General features: G+C 41.1%; 1 protein-coding gene across 2 annotated transcripts in view; it reads left to right on the top strand.

Moving 5' to 3' along the window:
* The first annotated feature begins 10,715 nt into the window (after positions 1-10,715).
* LOC308093050 (insulin-like growth factor 1 receptor) overlaps positions 10,716-19,110 on the top strand; it is a 114,194-nt gene continuing 105,799 nt past the window's right edge. For both annotated transcript variants that reach the window (XM_080439258.1, XM_080439259.1), the window contains exon 1: positions 10,716-11,588. In XM_080439258.1, the coding sequence (XP_080295384.1) occupies positions 11,498-11,588 (91 nt within the window). In that variant the 5' untranslated portion in view covers positions 10,716-11,497. The remainder of the gene's footprint in view (positions 11,589-19,110) is intronic.

Below are 19,110 nucleotides of genomic sequence, written 5' to 3' on the forward strand. Positions count from 1 at the left end.
GTCTAACCAGGTTTCAGTTAACCTTTAATCTGAGCCATGCCAAGTTGTGCTTGTACTGTAATTATACTAGTAAACTAATATAAGTAAAACAAAATGACATCATTAACATTGTTATATCTTTATTTGTTTTATTTTTTTATTTTTTTAAACAAATATTAATTTATTTTGACATACAAACAAGGGCCAGATCATCAATATTGAACCTGTACCAATAGAGGATATTTTCAGGACAATAAAGGAGATATGGGTTAGAGAGCCATATGGGACAATGCTAGAGAGGGCATGTAAGGAGAATAGTGCCACTTCTAGAATAGAAACTAAGAGGAGGGGTAAAGTAGTACTGTGAACGATCTGATATGAAATATAACATAACAAGACAGTGGCAATTAGTGGAGGTGTGGGAGAGTGAATCTGATGTGATTTTAACCTCTCCTGACTTTATCTTGTAGTGTATTATTATCATTTGCCTGTAGAAAAGACAATATAGGCCTAGTAACTGTATAGCAGTTCAAATCCGGCCACCAAATCTCGTCCAGTTTGTATTCTCTAGAACAGGGTTCTTCAACAGGGGGTCCCGTACCCCAAGGGGGTCCTCAGAGTTACTACAGGGGGGCCGCCAAATCCTTGTGTGATAGGATTTATTTTTTTTACATTAACCACTTGCATTCCTATTTCTGAGGAGAACTTTAGCCAAAAATAGCAGATCTACAAGCTCACAACACCTCGCGCTGCGAGGCGTTGTGTGCAGAGCCAAACTACAGAGCCAAAGGTCAAGTTTTCTAAGCATTGACAGTTTAAGTGGTTAAATGTCTGTAAATACACATGAACATGAATCCAACACACGCTGATGACAGTGATGTCAAACAAGTCTGTGCTATCTATGAAAAAGTCTGCAACACAATTTTATACAATATTTAGTGGGGGGGGGGGGGGGTCCCTGCTTCATCTCTCTCTCTCATCTCTAGGCCTGAAAAAACTTGAAGACTCCTGGACTACTGTATATATATTATTTTCGTCTGCCTGTAGGAAATACAATATAGGCCCTAGGTTGTATTCTCTAGGAACATTATCAACATGTCAGGGATAATTTCCTGCTGGGTCATCTCTGCTCCATTCATTTTGTGTCCCAACATTTTCTATCATTAGTAGCCTACTGTCTTGGACCCAATCAATGCTGTTCTCTCCTCATATTATCTGCTATTATTTTACAAAAACAAGAAAACAGAAAAGAAAAGAAATCAAGATTACATTCCTCCAGCATGAGCACAGTGAGAAACAAAACAGCCGTTCATTAACATGTTAGAACCCATTGATGGTAAACAGCTTATTTCTGCATGAGCGCGGAGGGAGAATGAATTCAACAGGGGCCATCGAGGTAGGTGGGCTGACTGCCCCTGTCTATGTATGTGTGTGTGTGTGTGTGTGTGTGTGTGTGTGTGTGTGTGTGTGTGTGTGTGTGTGTGTGTGTCGGTGTTGCCAGATTTTGTGAGAGAAATAAGCAACCTGGTTTATGAAAACAAGCCCAAAAGAAGCGACCTAGGCCAAGAGCACTTTAAACTTATATAAATATGCATCGGCTATTTTCAAAACAATCTTGAGAAACAAAAGTGCTAAATGGACGGTATGGAATATTTTTGAAACATTTTCACAACACACATCTGGTATAGGGGTCCCTGGCAGAAATTATAATTTCAGATGGGGGCCCGTGGACAAATACATTTCATATATTTGGGGGGATATGAAAATGTTTGAGAACCGCTGTTTTTTTAAAAAAAGCCCAAATAAGCAAGTAAAGCAACAAGCCCAAAAGAACGCAACAGAAAAACAAGCCCAAAGTATTCTCTATTTATTCTTATTTCTTTATTTCTTATTTATTTATTCTTATTTATTCTTTATTTCTTTGCCTATTATAATAAGTGGACATGGCAACACTGGCGTGCATGCGTGTTCGTGCGTGTTTGTGCGTGTGCATGTGTGTGTGCGCATGCATGCGTGTTGGGGGGTCATTTATGAGGCCTTAACAAATGCAAGTGGACAGGCACAACACAGTCCGTTGTAGAGGGGTCGGGTGGTGTGATGATGGTGTGAGTACAGTGTGTACTTGTAACTTGTTAGGGAGGAGTGATTCACTGTTCTGGAGTACTTGGGTGGCCACTGATAATATTCCCGCTCAGTATTTTTTTTAACCCATTAAGACCTGAGGCCGATTCTACAAATGTCTTCTAAATCCTATACAGTTTTCTGAAAAACTTCAGTTAGGCTATTATATCAGTGGTGCTCAAAACCTTTTCATGCCAAGGACCAAAATTATATGTATTTGGCCGTGGACCTCCGTTTCGAAATATTTCATTCCAGGGACCCTCAGAAGCAAAGATTTGAGTTAAAAATGTTGCTTTAAAATATATATATTCAAAGATTTGCACACATTTTCACGATTTTACAAAAATGGCAGATCTACAAGCTCATGGCGTGGCACAAAGTGGCACGCCATGAGCTTGTAGATCTGCTATTTTTGAAAAATATAGCTAAAATCTAAAATGACACGAAGGCTTTGCCGATTTCAATGGGTTAAATCTCCCTTTTGGCCTTTTATTCTACCCCTCGGTGCTAATTGTTGGGATGTGTCATGTACTCAGAAGCTTTGCCGCATTGGCTGCCAGGGGCTGAGGTAATGTGTGGCCTTGGGACAGATGATGGGTCTCTGTGTTCTCTCTCTCTCTCTCTCTCTTTCTTCCTCCTCCTTGGTCAGTTGATGAAAGGGAAGGCGCCGCGATAATTATGGGGGTGTTGGGGGGGTGGGGGTTCAGATACAGTCAGGGGATTCTTCTGTAGATGGTTTTCCTTTTGTTGTCTAGTCCTCCTTCTCGTTCTCTCACCACATCACCTACAACACCAGGGGTCTTCAGCGTTTTCCAGGCCAAGGTCCGCTTAGCTGAGAGAGAGATGAAGCAGGGACGACCCCCCCCCCAATATTGTACCACTATTCACCATTCACACTTTTTTTCGATGTACACCAAACCTCTTTGCCGAAAATAGCCAATCTACAAGCTCACATCGGCTGTTTTTCTGTTGAAGACACATTGCCCTGCACTGCTGCACTACTACTACAGTTGTCTGTTTCAGACAAAATACCGTAAAAGACAATGCAAATGTTATCAGACTTCTTTAAAGGACAGGCCAGTGCAATAGTGGGAAAGTACAGCAGTGGTGGCAGGTTGTGCAGTGCTGCAGTGGCACCGAAAGGTTGCAGGGTCAAGAAGCCTTGCAACCTCTTAGACATACTAAGATTCATTGTTCAAAATGCGTCAGCCAGAGTTTTAACTAAAACTAAGATGAGGGAAGATATTACTCCAGTTTTAGCTTCACTACATTGGCTCCCGTTTTTTTTTTTTTTTTTACTTCTTTATAAAGTTCTCAATGGTCTGGGACCTTTATGACTGCCTGCCTAGATATGGTCCAAACCGCCCCCTCAGGTCTTGCTGACCTGCTTGAAGTGCCTACAAAATAAAAAACACGGTGAAGCAGCATTCTGCTTCTACGGGCCGACGGCGTGGAATAAACTCCCATTACACCTAAGACAGGCAGCCTCTGTGGATAGCTTTAAAGCACAGCTCTAGACCTATTTCTTCACTCTTGCTTTTAGTTGATTTTTAAATCTCCGTGTTGTTATTCATATCCTCGCTGTTTTTGCCTGATTCACTGCCTTTTTTGCTATGTATATATTTTTAAAAATTATGTTGTTTTATGCTTTTGCTTTTCTTTTATTTTTTATTGTAAGTTTTTGTACTTTTTGAATGAACACTCTAACCACTGAGAGTCTCAACTATAACAATATCAATAATGAATATGGTTGGCTAATCTTTAAGACAAGAGATTAGGATCCTCGATAGGTAGGAAGAAGGCATTTCCCTGTATCCAAAAATTCACATCCAACCAAACTATAGGGGGTAACTCAAATCTTTAGGTAACATATAGTCCCATGACACCACAGATTGTCACAGAACAGGTGTCACGGGGCTGTAGCCTACTGTCCATCACAACAGTAGGCTATAGGCTATGTCCAGTGTAGTTTCTCACACTTTTATTACTTCCTATATCCTCTGTGGAGCTCAATGGATAAAGCATGGATGGGTGGATAGAACATGAGTTCCATTCTTCGTGGATAGCCCACACAAACCATGACAAAAACAGGGTCAGGGGTTGGATTCCCACTGCGACCAGCTATACTAAAAGTGTCAGCACTCATAGAACTGGATGATTTTGATTGAGTGAATACTTTATTAACAGTTTGCAAAAAGTACAGAGGTACAGTTATACAATAACGCTAAAAGGATAACACAAAAAGCCCAGAGGGCTTGTTTCCATCGTGGTCCTGTGTATTCATGAGACTTTGCTACAATATAAAAGCATACATTTTTATCTGTCATACATTTTTGAGAGAAACATTGCTTTGAATGGTGGCTATGACCTCCTTTCTTCATTCAAAGGAACACACACAATCTCTTCATAGTTAGAAAGTCAGAATATCATGTGATGAAGATGAGGTCCAAATATCATGACATGCGTTTAATTCTGACGCTGACAATCTGTTGAAAATGGGTTCAATAATGTGGCATTCATGCTGTGGACAACATGTTCTCTTCAATAGCAGCTAACTGCAGTTGGTTTGTCTCATCACCAGTAGGTGGCAGCAGAATCACTAGGATGAGAAGAAGAATGTGTGTGTGTGTGTGTGTGTGTGTGTGTGTGTGTGTGTGTGTGTGTGTGTGTGTGTGTGTGTGTGTGTGTGTGTGTGTGTGTGTGTGTGTGTGTGTGTGTGTGTGTGTGTGTGTGTGTGTGTGTGTGTGTGCGTGCGTGTGCGTGTGCGTGCGTGCGTGTGTGTGTGTGTGTGTGTAGAAGTTGTACAGTAGGTGTGTGTTATTGACATTCTCTGCCAACTTTGATGTTCATTGACCAAGCACAAGGCAGCAGCGAGTTCAGTTCAGGTGGTGTGTAGGAATATTGAATGTTATTTAACATTACAAATGATGTAGGTAGGGGAATTTGGAGAGAAGCGATGATCAATAAAATGGGGTGTGTGTGTGTGTGTGAGAGAGAGAGAGAGAGAGAGAGAGAGAGAGAGAGAGAGAGAGAGAGAGAGAGAGAGAGAGAGAGAGAGAGAGAGAGAGAGAATATTGATTAAGTTGTTGGTGATTTCATTAGCTGGTGGAAAAGTATTGCTCTATAGTGTGATTAAAAGAGTGGCTAAACCTCTTCAAGCATATGGACAGTTAAGATTATTGTATTCCATAAATATTATTTTAAACTGGAGTTGTATCTGGCATGACATGGTAAATCATATATCTTAAATAGATAATTGATGGGTATTTCTAGAACAGCCTATACCAGTGGTTCTCAAAGTGGGGTCCAAAGTGGGACCCCCATGCCAGGGCTCCATGGGGGGGGGCTTACTTTATTGGAGTATTTCCAATTTTCGATACTTTGACTTCTATTCCACTGCATCTCAGAGGCAAATATTGTACTTTTACTCCACTACCATTATTTGAAAACTTTAGTTACTAGTTACTTTGTAGATTTGGAATGGATTATTATTACAAAACATACATTAACCACTTCAGCCCTATTTAAACTTTGAAAATATCAGATCTACAACCTCACAAGCGTCGCCATGCGACGCGTTGTGAGCTTGTAGATCTGATATTTTCAAACGTTTTTTTAAATACATTTTAGACATAATGATAACTTGAGTGTTTCTACATTGCAGTATTTATATTTTTAAGTACAAAATATGAGTACTTTTTCCACCACTGATTTGGGGGATCCTTGACATTAAAGAGTTTTAGAACTCCTGACCATCAGCCTACCCTGCTAAATGAACCCAGCATGGTACCATACCATCCATGTGTATTATATGTGTGAGGGCAAAACAAGTCATCATAAAGAATAGTCAATGGCTGGCGTGGTTAGGTTACAATAAGGATACAATGTTAGGTTAAGACTTTGACAGGGGCCACTTTCGAATTGCAGCCTCCTGAAGGTGTTTCTTTAGGACAGTTTTGAAAGTGAGTAGGTTTTACACTCCTTTACTCCTTTTGGTAGGGCATTCACATTTTCGTTGAATAGCATGAGAACGAGTTCATTCCCTTTGTTGAGCCAAATCTGGGTTGAACATGATCCGTGGAGCTGCCTCTGGTGTTATGATCGTGGACTTCATTTACGTTTTGGAAGTATTTTGACAAATACAGGGGGATCCCAGTTGCTGTCCTCAACCCTAAGCCATCCAATCCTATAGCAAAATGAACAGGGGTTAGATGGGTTTTGTGTTTGAGGCCAAGAAGTAGCCTTACTAGTTTGTTTTGGGATGTTTGGAGCCTTGTTTTTAAGGCATTGGTGTGTATTCTTACTGACTAGAGGGGAAATCCTATACAAAAAGCGTGTTCTTTGGTTGACCGTTTTGATCACTCTTTCGGCCATTTTGTCACTTTAGAGGTTTGCCTCCAAGATGGAACCTAGGTAATTTCCTCCTTTCTTGTGATAACATCATCACCCATCACCCATTATCCAATGTCACTTCTTCTATGCATGCACCTCATGGTACCATAGCACCACAAAGGCCTTAAAAACAATGCTCCAGACATCCCAAAACAAACTGGTCAGGCTACTACTTGGCCTCACACCTACAACTCATCTAACTCCTGCTCATTTTGCTAGGGTGGGATGGCTCAGGGTAGAGTAGAGGACAGAGAACAACTACTTGCAATGGACCATGGTCTACAAGATACACTACACCTCAAAAACATCCATGTACCTGTCAAACTACTTCAAAAACGTCAATGTCCACAAACACAACACCAGAGGGAGCTCCACAAATCACGTTCAACACAGATTTTGTCTCAAACAAGGGGTTACATTTATTCTACTGCTATGCCACCAAAATGTGGAATGCCCTACCCTACCAACAGTCATAAACAAATGTGAATCCTTACTCTCCTTCAAATCCGCTCTAAAAGAGCACTTACAGGTGCCTGCAATTCAGAAGTGGCCCCTGTAAAAAATCCAAGCCTACTGATTGTATGACGTTGTATAGTCTGTATATCTGTCTGTCTCTTATATGTCATCATGATTTGTGTGCGTGGGGATCTCATTTTAAACAAGCTTATTGCTTCATGAGCCTTCCAGTTTAGTAGACCTTGTATTGTGAATTTGTACTTCCATGTAGGGTAGTTGTTCTCATGTCTTACTAAATAAAGTACATCAATCAATCAATCAATATAAGTGCTCCTGCTAGAGTCCTCAATGTATTCCTACTGACCAGTGAGGAGATCCTGTACAAAAATCGTGTTCTTTGGTCGACATTTTTGATTACTTTAGTTGCCATTTTTTTAGGGACCCGGACCCCAATACTATGTTCTTCACAGATTCTTCTGGTTTTCATAGCTTTAGTGTCTGCACAATGTTTTAAGTTTTCTAAGTATGACAATAATAAAGCATTATAAACAACAATATTTATTATTACAGTGCTGATTCGGATCCCAAAAAAAGCTGAGCCACCAGAGCGACCCTCTCTACTCTGTCGTCACATAATTCGTTAGGGGCATCAAAGTGCGTGTAACGGGCCTCTGGGGTATTTCAGATCAGACGTCGCGTCGTTGCCCCGCACAGCACCAGTGTTGCCATGTCTGCTTGTTATAAGCGACTTTGGGCTTGTTTTTCTGTAGAATGGTAGTTTTTTGGGCTTCTTTCTGAAGTGTAGAACTTTGCTTATTTGGGCTTCCTTAAGTTTAATCACGTAAACCGTATATACGTCTGCTATTTGAAAATAGCCGATCTTAAGCTTACAACGCGTCGCGGTGCACGCATTGTGAGCTTGTAGATTTGCTTTACATCTTGTATATGGGGGGTCCCTCCCTGGCACAAAATATGTTTAGATGGGGGGTCCGTCACCGTCCGTGGACAATTACATATAATTTCGGGGTCCATGACATGAAAATGTTTGAGAGAGAACCACTGGTTTAAACAACATTTAGGAAACAAGCCCCCGCCCCCCAGCAACCAGCAACTACCAATATAGAGACACACGGGGACTACAAATTTCACGCCCACTTTTGAGACAGCGCCGCTACTCGAGGTCCGTTAGAACGATGAACTGCAGCTGCCAATGCAATCCCTATGAGAGGATATGAGAATTAGCCTACTTTTGAAATATTCCTACATTAACTGGAGACGATATTGATTTAAATAAAAATATGTTTCCAAATGTATGGAGTGTCTTTGTCAACATATCTTCTTGTTTTCTTAATAGTTGATGTGTTTCACATTTAATTTGCCACTTTAACGAGTTACCCATAATGCTAACACAGCAGAGGGTAGACAGCAGACAGGCATTTCAGTGACATCACTGTCTTTACGAGCGCCGAGCGCCGACCGACAGCGTACCCACTGTAGAGGCAGGAGAGGCGGTCGCCTGCCCAACTAAGGTCTCGCCTCCCCTAAAAAAATAAATAACCCGAAAATGTGTCATTGCGTGCTTATTGTCCTCAAAGTCACGCATCCAACAAGCTTTGAACTGAGCAGATTGGACCTTCTGTTCCAGAGATAATGACCAAAACCTATTGAAAACGGCCACTTTCGCCAGTTTTCTGGGTATTGAAAACCTCAAGGGATGCGTCCGTGATGCGACCACTTAAAGTCTGGATCTCCGATGCTAGCGGTTTTGACATACTGATGGAGTATATTATAGTATATTGTGGGTAGTATATCGAGATGAAAGATATGGGACATTAAAAAGGACAAATTAAACAAATGGGACAGATTATTAGAACACAAAAAAAATCGCTACAGCCTCAGTAGTTAACCAGTGAAATGACGGTATTTTACAATGCCTCTCATAGAGATTGCATTGAGAGCTGCAGTTCATCTTTCTAACGGACCCCGAGTGTCAAAAGTGGGCGTGGATTTGTAGGCCTTCCGCTTCCGGCCGTGTGTCTCTATTGGTAACAGTATAGGTGGGCACTAGGGACATCTGGGCACCTCGATGTAAAATTGGCTATTTTGTCCAAAATGTGAAAAAAAAAAAAAATGTCTTAAGTAAAGTAAAGTAGGCCTACCTATGATTAGAACATGCTTAAACATTCGATCATATTCATAAGGTCTAATATTTCTACAATTGCTACAAAACCTGTATATCCAGTCATTTTGGGGCATAAAGAAGAAGTTGCCAAGTTCGCATCGTGTATAGCATTGGTTCTCAAAGTGGGGTCCGGGGACCCCAGGGGTCCTTGGTGGGGTTCCAGGGGGTCCCCAGCAAATGTGTTAATATAGTGTCACAATCATTTTAACCACTTCAACCATATTTTATACATTTATTTTATACTATTCAAAAATAGCAGATATACAATTTTTCTCTATCTGCTATTTTTGAAAAAAATTGCAAATCTTTGAATATTTTTTATTTTAAAGCGAACGTTTTTAACACAAATCTTTGCTTCTAGTCAGGGGATATTAGCAGAATATTTTCCAATCTTGGAATAAATTCCTTACCAAAAAAAATCTTCGCCAATGTGTTTGTAAAGGTGTCTAGTAACACATCTCACAAAGACTGAAATGCAGTCCCCCTAGGAGAATTTTTGACAGCTCCTTAAAGTTGGGGTACCCACCATAACCTTGGTTAAAAAAAAATCAAAAAGAAAAATCAAAATTTAACTCTGTTTTAAGTAGCATGTGAGGGGTCAAACTAGGGTGTTTTTATGATTCTGAATCCATTGCAAGCATTTGTTTTGCACCAAAACCACTCCTTGGGCTAAAAACGGCCATAGCCATCCTTTTCCAGGTATACTTTTTGTGTAAAAAGCCTATTGAGATAGGGACGTTTTTAGCCCAAGGAGTGGTTTTGGTGCAAAACAAATGCTTGCAATGGATTCAGAATCATAAAAACACCCTAGTTTGACACCTCACATGCTACTTAAAACAGAATTAAAATTAGATCTTTTTGGGGATTTTTTTTTAACCAAGGTTATGGTGGGTACCCCAACTTTAAGGAGCTGTCAAAAATTCTCCTAGGGGGACTGCATTTCAGTCTTTGTGAGATGTGTTACTAGACACCTTTACAAACACATTGGTGAAGATTTTTTTTGGTAAGGAATTTATTCCAAGATTTTTATAATATCCCCTGACTATTCGTTTGAGAACCACTGATGTATAGTGTAGCAACCCCGCAAAAGACCCGGCGTGTTACCTGCCGAGCTGGAGACCGGGGTTCGATTCCCAGCTCGGTGCGCGAAAACATTACATTAGGGATTAGGCTACTATAAAAGACAATTTCTTTATATAAAAAAAATGGACAACATAACCAATTTAACACCGGGGGGGGGGGCACACTCTTCCTTGGTGCCCAACTATCTGTTACCGCTTATAATAGACAGTCAGACATGGCAACGCCGAGCACGGCTCAGCTCGGCACAGTATTATTTCTCTGTTCATTCATGTGCTGCTATTAGGACTGAGAGGAGACTAGAGCACCCACCGCCAGCCTGCTGCCTCCATACAGCAGCAGCAGCACCACCACCACACTACTACTATTAGGACTGAGAGGAGACTAGAGCACCCACCGCCAGCCTGCTGCCTCCATACAGCAGCACCACCACCACTACACTACTACTATTAGGACTGAGAGGAGAGCCTGCTGCCTCTATACAGCACCACCACCACACTACTATATAGTAGGACTGAGAGCAGCCAGAGAGCACAGCCTGCCTCCATACATACATACATACATACAGCACCACAATATCTATCTGCTAGTAGGACTGAGAGCACATTCTGCTGCCTCCATACAGCAGCAGCAGCACCACACTAAACCTGCTCTATCTGCACTGCTTTCCTTTCCAGCTACGTCTGAAAGAAATCAGGACACAGATCTCATTTTATGCTTCATCTTTATTTAAAAAAAAATCTTCAAGTCCCATTTTTTGGGGGGCTCCTGGAGGGAAGGAAAAATGGGAGAAGATGCGGATTCTCCTTCTTCTTCCCGAGGAGGAATTTCCATTTCCACCAGCAGCAGCAACAACAACGCGTGTTGTTCTTCTTGTTTACCATTCTCCCTCCTCTACGGGTATTCTTATCGCACAGCAACGGAAGAATAGCGCAACGTTATAATAATACTACTTAATGATGAAGATACTAACATATGTCGTCCGTTAAACGGGGGATAATAACAACAACGACAACAACAACACGGCGATTTGAGGGAGAATCCCACAGATAATCCTAAACGGCTAGCATCACCACAGCTAGCTGTTAGCCTGCTCCCATTAGAGCTAAAGCTAAGCAGTGTTGTGTGTCTGGGCTGGTTAAAAAAAAAACACTAAGAACTATCTGGACCAGTGGTGTTTATTTAGGTTTTTCCCCCCCTCCACCACCTCTTTTTCTTCTGACTCTTTGGAACATATTTATTTATCTGAGGGACCTCCTGGGGAGGATTTGTACCGTTTCCACAGGAATGGAGAGACAGGGTTTTAATGTGACCTTGTTTTGTGGTGTGTTGCTGCTGAGTGTGATGATGTGCTCCTGGCCTGCTGCTAATGGAGAAAGTAAGTCAAGTTTTTTTTTTGATTGATTGAATATTGATTGATTGAATACTTTATTAACAGTTTGCATTAAAAAAAGCACAGAGTACAGTTTAATACAAATACAATGCTAAAAAGATTGAACCCATATGGCTTGTTTCCATTGGGTCCGTCCATGTGTATTCAATTCATAGAAACATTTAGTGACAGACAGATATACCGTACTATGGGAAAACATCTACAACACATCTATTCTGTTTTATTGATTTTATTTGTCTACCACAGTGGTTCTCAACCTTTTCAGGTCGCAACCCCCCCAAAATCATCATAATGTGAACTGGGGACCCCCCACCCTGACAAGCACTTGGAATTGAAGGCATTACATTTTCGGTTCCACAGATAAATATTGTGAAAATAGCAGATCTACAAGCCCCCAACGCCTCGAGGCGTTTTGAGCTTGCAGATCTGCTATTTTCTTATATCATTTGACAATTTGGCCAATGTTTGACTAGTTTTTATAGTAGGGTTTGTTGATTACTTTTGATGCAGTAATGGTCTTTTTCTTTTCTTTCTTTATGAGGTATTACAAAATTGTCACTTGTCTTCACTGTCATCTGGGGACCCCTCCAAAAACATGTGGGGACCCACAGGTTGAGAACCACTGGTCTACCACATGTGTTTGATGATGATGAGGGTGGAGAGCGACGAGCGTAAATAAGTCAAGTCAAAAACACAATTTTATTGATCATCACTTCTCTCCAAATTCCCCTACCTACATCATTTGTAATGTTAAATAACATTCAATATTCCTACACACCACCTGAACTGAACTCGCTGCTGCCTTGAAACTTGGTCAATGAACATCAAAGTTGGCAGAGAATGTCAAACACACACACACACACACACACACACACACACACACACACAGCACTATCATGTTTGTTGCCCTCTGTCTAATTTGGGGCATTTGATCAAATGTGGGGGGCAGTTTTTAAGTCATTGGTGTATCAATTATTTGCATACTGTGATTCATTAAATTAGTTTCATTTGGTTTAGTTTTAGTTGCCCCAGAAACTGTACTGTGTAGTGCACTGTTAAATAACATGGTATTAACATGCAGTAGCAAAAAGCATTGTAATTTCTGCCCACTGTCTTTTTATGGGCATTTTTACATTTCAAGAAATATTTACTTTGTGGTAAATTAAATTTGACTAAAATACCTTGGATTTTTGTTACGTTTAGTCAAGCACACACACATCATCCTAAATACAACGGGTCATGAAAAGTATTCAGGTCCTCATAAAATGTGTCTCCATATTTTTGACTTATTGTTACATTTTCTCTAAACCTGTGTGATTAATGCAACAGTGTGCCTCCAGGTTCTATAATAATGTGTGTTCATTTACTGAAATCAGATTTCTGAATAACGGCAATTAAAAGTGGAAGCAAAAGAGAGAGCGCAGAGGAGAGGATTTTTGCTGAATTATTTGAACGTATACAGTTGAGAGATGCAAAGTGAATAAGGTTAATGTAAGGATTAAAGTAATTTGTTGGCTATTTATATGGTTTATGGCCCAACATTAAGGCTGTAGTATTATTGTTGCTGACTGCTTTTGCATTCAGCCTCCTGTGCATTATGTGAGCACGGCACCACAGCAAAACAGCCTTGCCATGCAGCCTCTATTTTTATAGTTTTGTTTTTGCTGTTATGTATTTATGAGATGCTACACTTGCGTGTGGTGGTGGCTCCGAGGGATTGAGTTACAAATCCTTGCTATTGGTTCCTCCTTGTAATGTTTATGATCTAGTGGGAACTGAAGACCATTTTGTACTTGTTTGTAAGTCGTTCTGTATAAGATCATCAGCTAAATCAGTGGTTCTCAACCCGTGGATCGTGTCCCAGCATGATGTTTGGGCGGTCCATAGATGACAGTGAAGAGACAATTTAAGGACTTTTAAGACCTTATTTAATACCTAAAAAAGACCATTACTGCATCAAAAGTAATCAACACACTATACTAAGTGATCTCTCACATGGGTCAGACGACAGGCAAATACAACCTGACTGTAAACTAAAGGCTCTTGTGGGTTGACTTACACAATTTGAAGCAATTCAACTAGTGTTTGTGTTGGTTTCAGCTCAGCGTCCTTGTGGTTATCTGACCCTGAGATTGTGAGGCTGGGGGGTTCAATCCCTGGCCGAGTTTTATACCAAGGACTATAGAAATGGCACCCAATGCCTCCCTGTCTGGCATTGGGTCATGTCCAGGGAGGGACTGTACCGTATCGGTGGTTCTCAACCTGTGGGTCGGGATCCCCGTGGGGGGGGGGGGGGGTCAGATGACAGTGAAGTGACAATTTAAGGACAAACTATACTACTAACAACTGGCGAAACATTGGTCAAATTGTCAAATAATATAAGAAAGAGGCAACATTTTTGAAAACAGACGATCTACAAGCTCACAACGCCTCGCAATGAGCTTGTAAATCGGCTATTTTCATAACATTTATCTGTGGAACCGAGAATTTTGGGGGGGGTCGTGGCCTGAAAAGGTTGAGGACCACTGTTGTACCTCAACCTCCCTGCCTCACGCTTTAAGGAAACAGGAGATAGGTTCCTGGGCTATTAGGCCTCTTGGCTCATGAACTGTTGATTCTCACTTCCCAAGGCTAATTATTTTACTTGTGTTGGTCAGTCAGATACAGTAATGTGTTGGTGCTGACAGTCGAAAGCTCCTCTATTACGGATAAAAAAAAGTGAAATACAGACAGACAAACATCAACTGATCTAGCATGTATGACACCACACCCCAGTAGCCGATGGAGTTGGCTAAATAAGTAACTGAAGCGGTCACATTCATCGTTATGCTGTTGTAACGATATGTCATTACTGTCACACTTTGTTTGACCAACTTGGTCCCTGAAGGAACGGCAGTACCTGTTCTCGTCAAGTTTATGGCATGTCTATAGAAGGAGTACTACTACAACAGTGGTTCTCAAACTTTTTTGTGTCGAGGACCCCCGAATTCGTATGCATGTGACCGTGGACCTCCATCTGAAAATATGTCGTGCCAGCCAGGGACCCCCAGAAGCAAAGATTTGTGTTGATTGTGTAAAAAATCTAGACCTTCTGGTTCTACTACTAGGCATACAGACTAGTAGCCAAAGTGGCATAGTTACTTAGAAATATGCTGTATTGGGCTAGGCCTACGCTATACCTTCTGCTGGACTGATGTACTATATAATCACTATTGCTTATTAGATAAAGAGAGAAAGAAAATATTGATCCCAGAGGTATAATTGGGTAATATCAAGCTCTCTGCTTGTGTTGTTGTCGTCATTTAACAAAACATGGTTACAAACGATCTCTTTTTTCCACCTCCCTCTGTTTCTCTCTCTCTCACTCACAAACACACACAACCTCTGTGTATTTCTCTTTCTTGCTCTCTCTCTGTACCTATCTATCTCACACACTTGTGTCCATCCCCCAACACCCCCCCCCCCCCACACACACACACACACACAGTTAATACTTGTCGTGTCGTGTGTTAACAACGCTGGAACCAGTAACCTGCCATTCATAACCTACCAGATTAATTATCTCCAGATGTCCCAGTAATTAAGTACACTTCCGTTCTGAGCCAGTCATTTTGCCATTAGAAGGAGACCAAATTCCATTTGCCTTTTTTTATTTACCATTTAGACAAACAGTCCAGGGTGACTTGTTGCAACAACTGAAAATCAGCTTCAGTTCCTAGATCATCAGCATTACAGATGAAGTCAACATTAGGGGCTCAGACTCAGAGCCACAGTGGACAGACAGACAACATTCCTGTGAGATCCTTGAAAATCATATAGAGGCCTAATTGGGGGACGTGTTATTGCCAGAATAGAGATAACATTATAATAAAGGCAGTGAGTGAACTTGATGTGGTGTCTAAACTCTAGTCATCATCACGTCTGTACAGTCCTCCCTCATGAATATATGGATTGTCCTGACCCAGACCCATAAAGGAATCTCTACGGCACTTGACCCTTTAATTTGAAGTTGTTTTTAGGTTTAGGGTCAGAGAAGGACAGAGAGCGAAGGCAGGAGATATGCAGAAAGGGATGGAGGAGAGAGGGAGAGAGAGAGAGAGAGAGGAGGTGAAAGACAGAAGAGAGGGATGGAGAAGATGGACATGTTCTGCCCTGCAACGGTTGAAATGTTTTTTATTTATTTATTATTGAATACTTTATTATTAGTCAGAAATGTAAAACAGTGGTACAGTAAGACATTAAAGCTAAAAGGATAGCACTTATAGACTTATTTCCATTGTGGTCCTATGTATGCAATTCATCAACATGGTATACAAAAAGAATAAATAACAATAATACGTCGTACAAGAAATACAAACACTATGTACAAAAGAGTTTTGAAAGAAACCAGTGTTTCACATCCTTTAATGGATGGTGTCAGGGCATTCCACATTTTGGTGGCAGAGCAGTAGAATGAGAACTTTCCCATGTTTGTTCTATATGTGGGTGGTACCAGATCATGGTCGCTCCCTCTAGTGTTGTGGCTGTCACTCGCTTTGGAGAAGTAGTTTGACATGTATGAGGGTATTGCGGGCACTGAGGGCAATGTCTCTTTAACTATCTTAAATACCAATCCCAGTGACATTCGCTTAACCCTGTCTTCTACCCTGAGCCATCCCAAACTAGCAAAGTGTGTTGGAAGTAGGTGGGTCATGGGCTTAAGGCCGAGAAGCAGTCTTATCAGTTTGTTTTGGGAGGTCTGAAGCTTAGTATTTAGTGACATTGAGATGTTGGAGATTGGAGAACCAAGAGGTGCAAGGATAATCAAAATGGCATTGAATGAGGGCTCCAGCTAGAGTCTTAAGAGCACTTTTGTTGACAAAAGAGGAAATCCTGCAAAAAAAAAATGTGTTCTTTGGTAAGCACTTACCGAGACTAGGGTTTGATTTAACAAAAAAACAATACTGAAATAATACTATCTACTTAATTAGGTAAATGGAGTATTTTTGTCTCAGTTCCACTACTAAGCCAGTTAACTGCTCTTTCGCACCTCTTTCCACAAAAGCAAACCTAGTTCTGGTTCTGGGCTGGTGTTATTGCTGGTTTGCAGTGTTGAGAACCAGTTTACCTTTCCACAGGCTAGAAAGCCACGGCATTACGTCAGTGTATATCTAATTGGCCTTTTCTCTATACTAAGAATGCGAAGAATGGACTTGCGTCCTTGGTCATAATGTCCTTGTCAAATTCATGAGACCAGAGAATGCATCTTTCTAGTTTGATAAGTAGCGAAAGTCAAAACAACACTATTGTTGTGGTCAAGTCATTTAGAACATTCAGAAATCTATAACTTTAACTTTTATTATTATTTAATTAATTAATAAACACCTAGGGTATGGGCACTGATGACGCGGAGGAGAGAACACACCCCCAGCGCCCACAGTGTCCCCTGCGGGAATCGAACCCAGGAGCTTCTAGCTGTGAGGCGACAGCACTACCGACTGTGCCACCGTGCCCCCTGCTTTTATTATTATTAAAATGTTTTGACTGATTTTATCACTCAAATTGAATCTTTGATGACTGAATAGCTAAATTATCTATAGACAATATTGTTTTTTTAAATAAAAAGATCTATGATACATCTACTGTATTGGTATATCAGTGAAATGTTCTCTACTCTGCTGCTTTTTGGGCATGTAAACAACAATGTTTGTAGAAAGTAGTGTAGTGCCAATTCAGGTCATGGATGTTCGGAGCACGTGCCAAGTTTGGAATGAGAGCTCGGGGCCCATTTCTTGGCTCATGGAATGCGTGAGGCATTCGGAGCACCTGAAAGTGCTGCTCGCTATGGTGTTGAGAGAAAGCACTGCAAAGCAGAATGCCCGCAACACTCCAGATTAAATAAAAGTCCCAAGGTGCACGGCTCGACAATGTCATGGAAATGAGAGAACAGCCAGGCACAATAAATGTCCTTTTCACATAGTTTTATTTACTTCTTGACAACGCTGAGGAAGACCTGTTGGGTTGAAACGCGTCCGTTACTCTGTCTGTGGAGAGGTAAATAAAATGTGAAAAGGACATTTATTGTGTGCTGGCTATTCTCAATTTTTCATGCAATGTTGTTGAACCACACCACAGTATTGTTCTCGAGAACTGTAACTGTCATCCAATCAACTTCATGGTCAACATGGCTCTACCTTTGGTCCTCAGCAATACACCTGCCAAGTATGAAGTCGATGGGATGAATAAATGGTAAATGGTGCATTTATATAGCGCTTTTATCCAAAGCATTGTACATAGATTGTGCATTACATTCACCCATGGCACCAACCTGCTCCTCGGGAGCAATTAGGGGTTTTGCTCAAGGACAATTCGCCACTAACTCTGGGGGAGCCCGGGATCGAACTGGGAACCTTGCGGTTTCCATCCGGCCGCTCTACCGGCCACTCTACCCCTGAGCCACTGCCGGCCCCCGAATAGTTGTCGCACGACACTTTCCCAGAAGCTTAATTTTGGTTTTACCATCTCGGTTTGTGTTCCTACTAGCAGTCCAGCCCTCATTCAGCCTAGCCTCCTTTTGTTGACTACGTCTGACCTGGGAATAATCTTTCATTGTGAAGAATTGCCAGGTTGTTGTAGTTCTACTGAGCAGTGTTGTTCAGTGATAAAACACTGACTCCATTCTTCACACAGCATGGCTCCCATTAGATTTCGGCTACGTTTTAATTTAAAGGCATCTAGCAAATGCAATGTTTTGTATCGGTGCAGAATTCCTCAGTACTTGTACTCAAAATTAACTTACAATGTCCATGTTTATGTATTAAACATAGCTACGGGGCAATTTTCAGAATGCCAAGAAGTCAGGTATGCACATTTCGTTTTGAAAGGAACATTCTAGAAAATAAATATTTGACTTTGCTGCTACATTGCTTGGAAGTTGTGTAATTTAAATTGTTTACATGGCTGAAGAGTCAGTCAGCACACAGAGCGTTGTAGTACAATAGTGCTCTACTCTTGGGAAGTCAGGATTCTCGGTTGATTCTTCCAAAATAGCTGTGGGTCTAATTTAACCGATTTTAAGTTGTCTATTTGATAACCCCCCAATGTCACTAATGCAATTTCCTGATCACAAGGGGCTCCTTTGGTTTTTGTAAAAGCAGACGTGGATATGAACAATTGTTTCAGACAGCTTTCTAACCAAGGTATGCTAGTTGTTGTGGAGAATCGCAGGCCTAAATCAGGTTGCATGATGTGGGAGGAAATGTCTTTCATTTTTTTCACCATGTTGAGCAAATTATTACCATTGGGATTCCTCCTTTCCTGGGCCTTGTTGTACGAATCCGTTGCACAATATATCCATCCAAACACATTAACATTGTACATTTTGATATTTAACAGAATGTGAAGAAAGAAAAAGCAGCAAGCAATACAGTGTTGTAGCCTAATCCTGTGTATATAAAAACAAACGGCAAAGAGTGAACTCGGTAACCCCGAGGCCGGCTTGGCCCTGACTTTATCCCACACTGGTAAA

This window comes from Gymnoscopelus braueri (genome assembly GCF_963280865.1).
Source record: "Gymnoscopelus braueri genome assembly, chromosome: 1".
Taxonomy (NCBI): domain Eukaryota; kingdom Metazoa; phylum Chordata; class Actinopteri; order Myctophiformes; family Myctophidae; genus Gymnoscopelus; species Gymnoscopelus braueri.